This window comes from Aspergillus ambiguus (assembly GCF_047715705.1).
Source record: "Aspergillus ambiguus strain CBS 117.58 unplaced genomic scaffold BDV59scaffold_26, whole genome shotgun sequence".
In the NCBI taxonomy this organism is placed as follows: domain Eukaryota; kingdom Fungi; phylum Ascomycota; class Eurotiomycetes; order Eurotiales; family Aspergillaceae; genus Aspergillus; species Aspergillus ambiguus.
In genome coordinates, this window is record NW_027395539.1 from 84,822 (window position 1) to 96,841 (window position 12,020).

At 50.9% G+C, this 12,020-nt stretch overlaps 4 protein-coding genes across 4 annotated transcripts; 2 read left to right on the top strand and 2 right to left on the bottom strand.

The window, feature by feature from the left end:
- The first annotated feature begins 413 nt into the window (after positions 1 to 413).
- Positions 414 to 5,507, top strand: BDV59DRAFT_182743 (P-loop containing nucleoside triphosphate hydrolase protein). Its single transcript, XM_073690399.1, has 3 exons — positions 414 to 961; positions 1,020 to 3,539; positions 3,593 to 5,507. The coding sequence occupies exons 1-3, from the start codon at positions 614 to 616 to the stop codon at positions 5,384 to 5,386; spliced, it is 4,662 nt and encodes a 1,553-aa protein (XP_073545968.1). The 5' UTR covers positions 414 to 613; the 3' UTR covers positions 5,387 to 5,507.
- A 288-nt stretch (positions 5,508 to 5,795) lies between these two features.
- Positions 5,796 to 7,088, top strand: BDV59DRAFT_209135 (alkaline-phosphatase-like protein; the record flags this gene model as incomplete). Its single annotated transcript, XM_073695343.1, has 1 exon — positions 5,796 to 7,088. The coding sequence occupies exon 1, from the start codon at positions 5,847 to 5,849 to the stop codon at positions 7,086 to 7,088; it is 1,242 nt and encodes a 413-aa protein (XP_073545969.1). The 5' UTR covers positions 5,796 to 5,846.
- A 19-nt stretch (positions 7,089 to 7,107) lies between these two features.
- On the bottom strand, positions 7,108 to 9,011 carry BDV59DRAFT_194421 (uncharacterized protein; the record flags this gene model as incomplete). The annotated part of the gene is made up of 5 exons (XM_073692391.1): positions 7,108 to 7,392; positions 7,423 to 8,081; positions 8,135 to 8,694; positions 8,743 to 8,852; positions 8,904 to 9,011. The coding sequence occupies 5 exons, from the start codon at positions 9,009 to 9,011 to the stop codon at positions 7,108 to 7,110; spliced, it is 1,722 nt and encodes a 573-aa protein (XP_073545970.1).
- Positions 9,012 to 9,515: 504 nt separating this feature from the next.
- On the bottom strand, positions 9,516 to 11,891 carry BDV59DRAFT_194423 (flavin monoamine oxidase family protein; the record flags this gene model as incomplete). The annotated part of the gene is made up of 4 exons (XM_073692392.1): positions 9,516 to 9,589; positions 9,785 to 9,915; positions 10,013 to 10,116; positions 10,236 to 11,891. The coding sequence occupies 4 exons, from the start codon at positions 11,889 to 11,891 to the stop codon at positions 9,516 to 9,518; spliced, it is 1,965 nt and encodes a 654-aa protein (XP_073545971.1).
- Positions 11,892 to 12,020: the final 129 nt, after the last annotated feature.

The following is a 12,020-nucleotide window of genomic DNA, read 5'->3' on the forward strand; positions in this document are numbered from 1 at the left end:
CGTTAGTGCGGAGTATTTACACTTCAATTCCTTCATATATCGGGGGTCTTTGGGGCGGAACGTTGTTAGCTCTTGACTACCCCAGGACGGGATGAAGGCTTCATTAATATGTCGCGAATGCCCAGAATATATATAACCTCCACTCATGGTCAATGGACAAGTCTTCAAGGTGATTAGCGGTGAGTTAGCAGTGCGACAAGCGGCAGAAAGTCCCCATTATATCACAGCATGTACTCGGCCCTCACGATCAGATCTTTGTGCGGAATGGCAGTTGATGTTTCTGTGATGGCCCGATTGGGGTCGGACGAAGGAGGTTGACGAACGAGGGGCCTGATTGGTGGAGATGTACAGGATGCCCTCTGATTGGTCGCGGAGAAGGCTGGGCGGAATGCAGAAAACATGCAAGGAGCACACGAGGATGCCGTTGAGGAATGCGACCACTCCATGGGAAATTCCCCGAACAGAACTTAGCCGTTGTTGTTCTCCCTGCCGATTCCGTAAGCAAGAATTCTGAAGCTTGTCTCCTTAATCCAGATGCCAGAGTTGTTCCCCTTCTCTCTCGCTGCTCTCTCCGTCCATCACCCCCTTCTGGCTGCGAGACTGAGAGAAAGCGATGTCATATAACCCGGAGATTCTCTCAATTGTTACAGGCGTTCTTGGTATTCTGTTGACCCTTCTTAGTAGCTTTCCTGCAGCACGCCAGCTACACCAACGATGGGTCCAGGAGATCCTGCCGATCTGTCCTGAGACTGCGTCTCAGCGGGGCAAGCCCGAGTATCAAGACGAAGATGGGGAGGCCACAGATTGTTCAATTCATCAGTGTACAGATACATGGCAAAAACTTCTCATTTCTATTTTGTCTGTGACCGGATTGGAAATTTCCCTGGCGTTGGCCATCGTGACGGTACAATCTGTGTCGAGCCCTTTCGTCATCCCATTCTGGCTGGAAGCTGGAGGCTGGGTAAGTTCTGGGCAAAAAACGACTGCGGTGTGACTTCTACTAATTATACGCCAAATAGATTGTCCTATGTCTTCAATCCGTTGCCTTTTTCACGGAATCGTCCATCGCCAGCCGTTATGTCCTAGGTGTCTACGCGTTTGGGTCGAGCTTCGTGACTGCCATCGTCCCTTGCATTCAATTTAGCCTGTTCTGGGCTGCGGGAGTTAGTATTCGAATGGATCGCGCGTCTACAGGACTGTTTGTTAGCCACATTATTATTGCGACGTTGCGCGCTATTTGCTGCGTCCTTATACCCCGACGTCCGAATGTCTACCATGAAGGGCAGGTTGTTGACCAGGAGAAGACAGCCAGCTTGTACAGTCGACTGACATACGGTTGGGCAAATGGAGTTCTGCGACACGCCGCCCGATCAAAATACCTCGCAGTCAATGATTTGCCCAAATTACCCTACGTCGCCCGTGCCGCCAGCCTTCACATTCGATTTGAGCAGGCACTCGGGTCACGGAAGCTCTGGAAAGCGCTGTTGACGGTTCATGCCAAACCTCTGACAATGCAAGCTTGCCTGAGCCTGGTAACATGCATCCTGGGATTCGGTCCCCAGGTAGCAATGTATAGCATCCTCAAATCCCTTGAGGACCGCTCTTTAGCACCAGACTCTGGGACAGCACCATGGATATGGGTCGTCGGACTTGGCAGTGTGCTCATCTTATCCCTAGGGATCGAATCCTGGCTATGGTGGATCATCTATTCACAAATTTGGATCCCAATATACGAAGGTCTTACAGCTTTAGTGTTTGCTAAAGCAATGCGTTGCAAGGAAGTGAAGCAAGTGAAAAATTCCACACCAGAGAAAGAACGAAATGGTGATGATGACGATGACGATGATGAGGAAGATCGGAAGGGCCGTCAGAGCGTCATTAATCTCGCCTCAGTCGACTCGAAACGGATAGCTGACTTTGCTACATTCAACTACTTAATACCGTCGTGTATCATTCGTCTGGCACTGGCCGCTGGCTTTTTACTCCACCTAATCGGGTGGCGAAGCCTGCTGGCTGGTGTTTCCATGCTGTTCCTCCTGATGCCGGCGAATACTTGGTTGACCACAAGATACGCAGCGGCCCAGCAAGAACTCATGAAAGCTACTGATAAGCGCAGTGCAGCGGTCACTGAGGTATTACAAGGCATTAGGCAGATCAAGTTCGCGGCGCTTGAAAAACAGTGGAAAGACCGGATAACCGATCGGCGGCGCGTTGAATTAGGTCTGCTGTGGAGAACCTCACTCTATACCACGGGGATGGTGTCTGTGTGGGTATTGGGCCCTCTGATGCTTTCTGCGGCTTCCTTGACAGTATATGCCCTACATTATGGCGAGCTTTCGGCCTCGGTCGCCTTCACGGCTCTATCAGTTTTCGGAAATCTAGAGTCCGCAATGGCTAGCCTGCCAGATCTGATGTCCAAAGGGATGGAGGCCAAAGTGAGCACAGACAGGATTGACAAATATCTTGGAACGATTGAAAAACAACCGCACACAACGGATGTGAACCAGATCTCGTTTGATGATGCAACCGTGGCCTGGCCAGCCGAAGAAAGGACAGAAGGTGGCTGCGAGCAGGACAATGACGGCCGCTTTAAGCTTCGTAATTTAACTCTGTCCTTCCCACCGAAGGCACTGAGTGTGATCGCCGGAAAAACTGGCTCTGGAAAGAGTCTGCTCCTCGCTTCGATCTTAGGAGAATCGGATACCCTATCTGGTGTCGTCTCTGTGCCGCATTCGCCTCTTCCCGACGAACGATACGATCACCGTGTCGCAAAGGAAAACTGGATTCTAGATTCGGCTGTAGCATACGTGTCACAGAATCCTTGGATGGAGAATGCTACCATCAGGGATAATATACTCTTCGGGCTACCATACAACTGGTCCCGCTACCGGAAAGTTTTATTCGCATCTGGATTGGAGAAGGATCTTAAGATTCTTCCAGATGGCGAGCTGACTGACATTGGTTCCAACGGCATCAACCTCAGTGGGGGACAGCGATGGAGGATATCCTTCGCAAGGGCGTTGTACTCACGCGCTGGGATTCTGATCATGGACGATATCTTCAGTGCTCTAGATGCCGAGACTGGGAGACATCTCTACGAGCATGCACTTACCGGCGAGCTTGGGAAAGGCCGAACAAGAATTCTTGTTACCCATCATGTCGGACTTTGTCTGCCTCGGACTGACTACTGTGTATTTCTTGACAATGGGTGTATGACCCACGCAGGAACAGTCGAGCAACTAACCAATACACCCGAGTTGGCGGAGCTGCTTCGGGGGCTCAACACCGAAATAGAATCACAAGATCGCAAGGTCATACAGGATGAAGTTCGATCCCGAAGGAAGCGCTCGTCGGCCCCTTCACCAACGACAGCGAACAACATACATATTCCGAAGAAATTCACTCAAGCCGAGAAGAGAGAGACTGGTTCCATATCAATGCGTGTGTATGCGGCGTATTTAAGCAGGGGAAGCAGCTTACTGTCCTGGATCATAACTTTCGTCGCATATGGCCTTTTTATGGCCCTTCTAATCGGCCGAGTAAGTTCCATTTTGTTTCTGTGATTTTTGAGAATATACTAACTGCGTCGCAGTCCTGGTGGGTGAGAGTATGGACTGCATCCTCGGAGTCGACAGGAGTGTCATCAGTCTGGAATCAAATACGGGACACATCTGTGGACCGCGATCTTGTTTTCTATCTCACTATTTACATCGCGCTTTCCTTCGCAGCGTGCGTCCTTGGGTCATTGCGATATCTGGCAATCTCCCTGGCATCCCTCCAGTCATCACGACAACTGTTTGAAGATCTTTTGACAAGGGTGCTTCACGCTCCACTGCGCTGGCTAGATACTGTGCCCCTTGGCCGTGTTCTCAACCGGTTCACATCCGACGTCTATATTCTGGACTGGAGACTGGGATATGATATGGGCCACTTTTTGTATAAAATCCTTGAACTTTCCGGGGTTCTTGTTGCCGGAGTGTTGGTTTCTCCCGTAATCCTGGCTCTTGGGGTTGCTTTGATTGCGCTGTGCTATCAAATCGCCAGATTATATCTTGCAGGGGTACGAGAAGTTAAACGCCTCGAGAGTATTGCCAAAAGCCCGGTCATGGAGCAGTTCGGGACGAGTCTAGCGGGGCTCATGACAATTCGTGCATTCAATAAGGTCGACATTTACATCAGACAAATGTACGCCCAGATCGACCGCCACGCACAGACGGCGTGGTATCTTTGGCTCTTCAACCGTTGGTTGGCACTGCGGATGAGCGTTGTCGGAGCGATCTTCTCCACCGGAACTGCAGCATTGGTTAGTTACTCGCCGGGGATGTCGGCTGCCTTGGCGGGCTTTGCGGTCACTTTCGCTTTGCAGTACAATTATGCTGTTTCCATGGGGTTACGCTTCTACGCTGACTTGGAGATGGATATGACCGCTACAGAACGCGTCCTCGAATACACTGATATCGACATTGAAGATCAGGATGGCTATGAACCTCCCGCTTCGTGGCCTTTGCGCGGACGCGTTGAGGTGGAAGACCTTGTTGTGGGTTATGCACCAGATCTCCCACCGGTTCTGAATGGTCTTAGTTTCACCTTGGAGCATAACCAACGCGTTGGTGTGGTTGGCCGAACTGGCGCCGGAAAATCCTCACTAACGCTGGCCTTGTTCCGCTTTCTCGAAGCGCGTACCGGTCGCATTGTGGTGGACGGACTGGATGTGTCGAAGATGAAACTACACGCCCTTCGTAGCCGTCTAGCCATCATACCCCAAGACCCTGTCTTGTTTTCTGGCACGGTTCGTTCTAATCTCGACCCTTTCAACGAGTATACGGATCTCGAACTATACAATGCCTTGGAACGCGTCCATCTTTTGTCTTTCGAGGATACCCTCACCCTCGGTTCTCAATCGAGCCATGAGCCCCTTAGTGGGAGTGACACGGTAGGTTCTTCGGCATCTTCCACCGCTGGACCTGCCAAATTGCCCGGATTTTTTGCCTCCTTGTCGTCTCCCATATCCGAAGGCGGCCTGAATTTGAGCCAGGGTCAACGCCAACTTCTATGCCTTGCACGAGCCATCGTGTCTCACCCGAAGATCATGATCCTTGACGAAGCCACTTCAGCGGTCGACATGGAGACTGATGCTATGATCCAACGCTCAATACGTGCAGAATTTGGGCGCAATGCCTCCTCGCTGCTGGTTATTGCGCATCGACTTAGTACCATAGCCGACTTTGACCGAATCCTCGTGATGGACGCTGGCCGGGCAGTGGAGTTTGGAACCCCACAGGAGCTCATGCGTGTACAGGGCGGCGTGTTCCGAAACCTGGTGGAGAACAGTGGTGAAAAGGCCGTGTTGGAGGAGATGATCCTAGGAACAGGCGAGCGGCAGTGATATACCCCGGCGGCATGCGAAATTTGGATTCCTCATTGTATATCATTTATTTCCGTGTTACATATGGCGTGTGAAGTCTCTTTTATATCCATGCAATGTTTTCCTTAATCTAATTATGTTGTACCATAATACTTAAAAATTATACAGTCTCTCCATGTATCACAAGATCCTTCGGATGCTCGTCTAAGTTGTCCTTGGAGCAATCGGATGGCCAAGACATATATCTAAAGTAGCCATTGCCCCAGAGGCAAAGGATCAAAACAATGGTGAAGATGCCGTGGAACGTCGGAAAACTTGCCGGCACCCCGACCGCACTTCATGCCGGCAGTAGCGTCAGATCGGCACCTCGTCTAGTCGAGACTTAAGACTCACAATTCGCACTCGATGCCGCCCATTCTCGCCCGTTGCTCTGAATAGAGGAGAAAGAATAAGGCACATTGGTATACACCACCGCACCGAAATGACGACATCCATCCAACTTCACGGCAGAGTGTACCAGCTGCCTCGTGTTCCAACAGTGGTGGTTTGTGTTGATGGCTTTGATCCGGAATACCTCCAAGCCGGTTGTGAGGATGGGATCTTGCCTACTTTGTCTTCCTTCGTGCAGGATGGCTTCCACCGGACCGCAAACTGCGCGATGCCTTCATTGACCAACCCAAACAACCTTTCTATCATCACTGGGAAGCCAACGAGTGTTCACGGCGTGGCTGGTAACTACTATCTCGACAAGAACAGTGGCAAAGAACACATGGTACTGGACGATTCATTGGTGCGTGGATCTACCATCCTTGAGCAGATGGCAACTGCCGGTGTCCGCGTGGCAGCCATAACAGCCAAGGATAAATTGCGCAGAATCATCAACCGTGGACTATCGCTTGCCAATGGCGCCATTTGCTTTTCTGCCCAGTGCGCGAAAGAGTGCACATTGCAAGAACATGGCATTGCCGATGTGGAGGAGTGGCTGGGCCAACCCTCCCCGCCACAGTACTCGGGTGAATTATCTCTCTTCGTCTTACAGGCAGGCCTGAAGCTGCTTCGAGAACGTCGGGCGGATCTCTTCTATCTGACCCTCTCCGATTATATCCAGCACAAGTATGCGCCTCGATCAAAGGAATCGAACGAATTTATGCAGAGACTTGATAGGTATCTGGGGGAGTTTGTGCAGCTGGGGGCCGTGGTTGCAGTAACAGGAGACCATGGAATGAGTGACAAGACGGATATAAATGGAAATCCCAGTGTCCTTTATCTCGAAGACTTTCTCAACAGCAGGTGGCCACATAGTGGTGCTAGGGTCATCTGTCCAATTGCCGATCCCTTTGTTAAGCACCATGGCGCTCTCGGTGGTTTTGTCCGTGTTCATCTGAGGGACTACTCGTTTGCTCGGGACATGGTTCTCGCCTGTCGGGAGCTACCAGAGATTGAGCTTGCTATGTCTGGGAAAGATGCGGCGGCTATGTTTGACATGCCAGAGGACAGGGAGGGTGACATTGTCGTGGTTTCCAAGAAGCACTTTGCAATTGGAAGCAAGAAAGACGATCATGATCTGTCACAGTTGCAGGGACATCGTCTAAGGACGCACGGAGGGCTTTCAGAGCAGGCAATTCCGCTTCTGAGGTCTACACCGGTTCAGCTAGCTGCAGATAACTATAAGCAGCGGGAGTGGAGGAATTTTGACATATTCGATCTGGCGCTTAATTATTAAAGGCGTGGATTTCGCCAGTCTATAATCCTAGCATAGATATCCAGTCGTCTGAGTCTCTGAATAGTCCCATGTTGAGCCCGTCGTTAGTGAATGAATCGAAACTAAATTCACTGGGCTCATTCTCGTTGTAGTTAGGGTCGCCATGGTCAGCACACAACTGTCCAATCGCTGCCAGCTCCAGGCTTCTGGCAATGCTCAAAAAGGGGTGTGTCGAATGTTCCAACTCCAAGGAACTCTGGAGAATTTGAATCAATCGACGCAAATATCCGCGTATCTCGTCTGGATTGATATTGGTAATGACTCGCTGGTGATATGAAGCTTTTGCAAGACAAACTGAAGCAAACGCGGTCATCGTCCCAAAATATAATGGCAATCTTGCTAACCATAACTTGGGTTCGGACTCGTCATCCACGATGCATCGGATGATAGATAGGGCACTTTCCATTCCGTTTTGAGCATACTTGTACACTCCCTGCTTTGATAGTTCTATCGACAGCTCTGCATCCTGGGTCAATCCGCGAAATACGTGAGAGAAAAGGTACAACTTTGCGGAATGGGCATAGAGTTCGAACATTTTATAAAGGAAAGCATGCTCCTTTATATAGTCAAACGATACAGTATGAAGCCATTCGTGATACCACCGATCATAAACGGCGCTCAAACGCTCCAACTCCGCTGATCGCTCAGTGGCGATAGCGTTTTCTGTGTCTGCCCCGAAACCGTCGAAGACCCTGCTATTGATGGACCACAATTCGATTTGACTTATCAAATTCACGTCCGACCGGGTTGAAAACTTGCTCTGTAAGAAGTCGCGCGGGTTCTTTAACGAATGGAAGTCTCGCGTTAGAGGTGGGCGGCCGTGGCTGAGGGAGCAGTGATGGTCACAGAGATAAAGAAGAAAATAGAGTCGTGTACGATCGTAACAAGCCAATTTCCCATGAGGCATCTTAGTTATACATCTATGGAGGTCCAATTCAGCCCCTATGCGGACAGCTTCTGGTCGTTAGATCAAACAGCAAATGCGGAAAGGACCATCCGGAACAGACCTAGTCCATTTAACGCCGATGAGATTTCATTCAACCAGAAAGCTCCAATACATAGGGCGCGTACGTCATCAAATGTATAGTTAGAAAAGAACAGCTTTCCTGAAACTTCTTTCGTAAAGAAGTTGAAACAGTCTTGGTAATGCTCAGCTCCAGTGCAGAAGGAGGCCACTGTGCAGATTGCAGATGTAAGAAGTGAGGAGCGTGACCTCATTGTTGCCAAATTGTCATTTTTGGCGATGATGTGATGGACACAAGGGTCCAGCTTTTGCTGGTAGAAAGTAAAGAGACCCTCCGCTATGTCGTGCGAGATGACGCGGCATGAGATGAGATCCTGTCCGATATGAACTCCTCGGTCGGCGTTCAGTGTGACATTCAGAATTGAAGATGCTGGAAAAGCTCCAAGACTGCATGATAGATTGAGTGTGAATGGAGCCGACGGGGCTAGACGAGATACATGGCTATCCGACAATTCCACGTTGGAAGAAACGCTCGATCTTGGATGCAACGTGCCAAGAGACTTTTCCAGGTTTTCCATCCTCTTTTCCATGCTTTCCTTCCATCTGGATGGAGTCCGTCAGAAGTTGTTCTTATAGGAAGAGCTGACATACGACGCATCGCTCTCCAGCAGCATTTGCAGGCTCTTGTTGACCGTGCATGTGAGACTTCGTGTCTTACACCGACTACACGGAGGTTTACCATCATTCATATGGCATTTGGTCTATTACGTGTCAATAAAGCTCGCGTTCCTGACTCGACGACAAGGCTTGACCTTGAGCTTGCGACATGCCACACAGGCTGTGATCTTACGGGAGATGTCGGGAATTCTTCTATCGCCAAATGACTCGCGTAGGGATAGGGCTGCGGAGGATGGCGACATGGTTAATGGATGTCAGTCTACTTATCATCAATCGATGTATGCAGGAGGATGAAGGAAGACACAAAGGGGAAAGGGGAGGGGACTCAGATAGAGAAACAGTCAGAGAGCACGTGGAGATTGGCTGAGTCATCCCTCCACATTTCTCCGTCTTTATTTATCCACTTCAGCTTCATCACCAAAACTCCCATCCTATAACCATGCCCTCCCTCCTCATCTCTCCCGCAGAATTCCACGCTGCAAGGGAGGCGTCCTCCCGTCGCATTGTTCCCGTAGCGGCCGGGCGAGGGGCATTACTGGCATCTTATCAACAGCAACATATACCTGGGTCCATGTACGTTCTGCTCTTCTTCGTGCGGCATTTGGCTGATACGCAAACTCCAGATTCTTTAACATGGATACTATCGCGGATATCTCGTCACCTTATCCACAGATGCTTCCTGATGCTGCTCGTTTTGCGCAGTGCATGGGCGAGCTCGGTGTTTGCCCGGATGATATCCTGGTGGTCTACGACACGGTCGATGTGGGCATGTATAGCGCCCCGCGCGTGGCCTGGGCTTGCCGCCTTTTCGGGCACGAATCTGTTCATGTGCTGAATAACTTTCGTCTCTATGTGAAACAAGGATATCCTACCTCCCAAGGTGAATTGGGTACCCTGACGCCTACAGACTACCCCACCTGTGCGCCTGCTATGGAGCAGGTAGTTGCTTTCGACGAATTGAGGGACGTCATCCTCCATCACAGTATGGAGTATCAAATCCTGGACGCCCGGATACCCGGTCGATTTTCCGGCGCGGAAGCCGAAGCGGACCCTTCGTTGCGTTCGGGCCATATGCCTTGTGCGATCAACATCCCGCTGGCGGCGATGTTGGATGAAACAATGAAGACCTTTTTATCCCTAACCGAGCTAAAACGCTTGTTCATCTCTGTTGGAGTCCAGGATTGCAAGCCAATAATACTGACATGCAACTCCGGCGTCACGGCTGCAGCATTGGACCTCGCACTACAGGAAACAGGATTTCGAATGCCTCGCAAGATCTACGATGGAAGTTGGATGGAGTGGACTCGCCGGGCGAGTCCAGAATTGGTGGTAAAGGACGCTATCTAACTATGCAAGATGTAAATAATCTTATCACAACTGTACATATGCCTATCGCAGCTTCTCTTGCGTCACGATCGTATCCATCGTCCCATCCACTGGCGGTTTAGTTGCTTCGCTTCCTCCACCAGTCCAAGATCTAACAATAATTGTACACCTCCGCGGACAGCAGAGTGCAGAGAACTGCTCACCCACGCGTGGGTAGGCGCTGTGTGTTCTCCAATGAAGATGGTGTTGTGCTCCGTCCGATGATATGCAGGGATATACAATCTGTGCTGCTCCACGTCCGGTCGACACCAAGAAGTCGCTGTATGCTCGTCTTGTAGCCAGCATAATCGTTCGTAGTGTCCGGTGTAGAGCTCTCTCGCCTGTTCTCCGTGCAAGTCAACGATGGCATCCAGGACGGTTTGAACATACTCTTCGTCCGAGAAGCTGACGAATCGATCACTCCAATCTCCGCCACGGTAGTGCATGATCAGGCCTGGTCGGGACTCATTCAGCCCATATACTGGATAGTACAGCGCGCCGATGGCATCGCTCGGAGGCGTTGATTTGCCTCCGAATATCGGCCGCTCGCCTTTCTCCCAGAAACGTTCGGAGAAAAGAAGAGCGACCTTACAGGCAGACTTAAAACGTAGCCCTGCCTCGCTGATAGCGCGGTCCAGTACTGAGGAGAACTTGGGGAGGTCCATAAACCGAGTCATAGTGAAAGGAACGGCCATAATCGTATAGTCATAATCCTTACTTTCATATGTGCGATTCGCCACCGAGGGATACCACGAAAGCCGACTGAAAGTGCGGCCATCGTCCAGGGAGAATGACTCTAACTTGCGTACTTTGCGGCCCAGAGTTAGACGGTCCCGTACATGAGGCAGAAAAGCATCTGACAACCGATTGAAGCCCCGATCAATGCAGGTCCATTCTGTCTTTCCCAAAGACCCGGCGCTCCCATCTAATTCAAGGTTGGAGTTATGGTGCAGTTCATCCCAGAAGACATCATAGTCACTAGCGGTCCAGATGGCATCAGTGACGTTCTCACTGGCATGGAACACATGGCGCATCATAGCTTGCTCGCTCCAGTCGTCGAGGCCTTGGTCCATTGCCTCGCGATGGGCGCGCCAGACATCCCGCTGCAGAGATTTGAGCTTTTCCTTGCGCATTAGGATTTCATCCATGCGGCTTTGCGTTCGATCGTATTCTTCCGTTGACATAGGGTCGGGCTCCTCCAGACTGTCGTCTTGTTCGATGTCGGCACGCGTGGGAATACGTCCATTGGGCAGACGTTTGGTATCCAGGGCGAGGAGCTCGTTGGGATGATGCTGAATCCAGGGGATAAAATCAATTCTCCATTCGGTATCGTTGTGATTCATGTTGTTCAAAATCTCCGCGAGCTGAAACACCATTGCATGGTCGGTATACTCGACAACCTCGCCATCGTGATAGTGTGCGCGCACCGGCAGCCGCATTGGACCCATCTCCGCCCATTCCTCCGTGCCACCCACGAACTTCGTCCGGAACCTCCCACCCACACGATCACTTGCTTCGATTATCTCCCAATTGTGCACCCCGACACTGTCTAACAGTAGTGCGGTGGCAAGACCGGATATACCACCCCCGACAATCGCAATAGAAGCGTTTTTAGCCGCGGCGCGGGCAGTTGCATTCAAGGAAGTGGCATTTATGGAGTTGACCCCGTCGAACCAGGCGCCAAGGGCATCGAAATCGTGAAGCTTGGGAGAGGTCGTGGCTGCAGCTAGGGCGAACCCCAACGGGAAGAGGGACATGCACTTCATCTTTGATGCACGGTGCTGCAATACTTCTAGACAAAATTCTGTGTATATATAGGCTGAGGGACCTTGAAGACGGTGGACCTTGGGGGTGCTAAGTCTTCCGCGCCAAGGATCATGTTGATG

What these genes read in the sequence shown, in the direction of transcription:
- BDV59DRAFT_182743 (XM_073690399.1), top strand. Translation starts at nt 614, where the DNA reads ATGTCATATAACCCGGAGATTCTCTCAATTGTTACAGGCGTTCTTGGT. An exon ending in GGCTGGAAGCTGGAGGCTGG is followed by an intron (nt 962 to 1,019) that starts GTAAGTTCTGGG and finishes TACGCCAAATAG; the next exon opens with ATTGTCCTATGTCTTCAATC. An exon ending in TGGCCCTTCTAATCGGCCGA is followed by an intron (nt 3,540 to 3,592) that starts GTAAGTTCCATT and finishes ACTGCGTCGCAG; the next exon opens with TCCTGGTGGGTGAGAGTATG.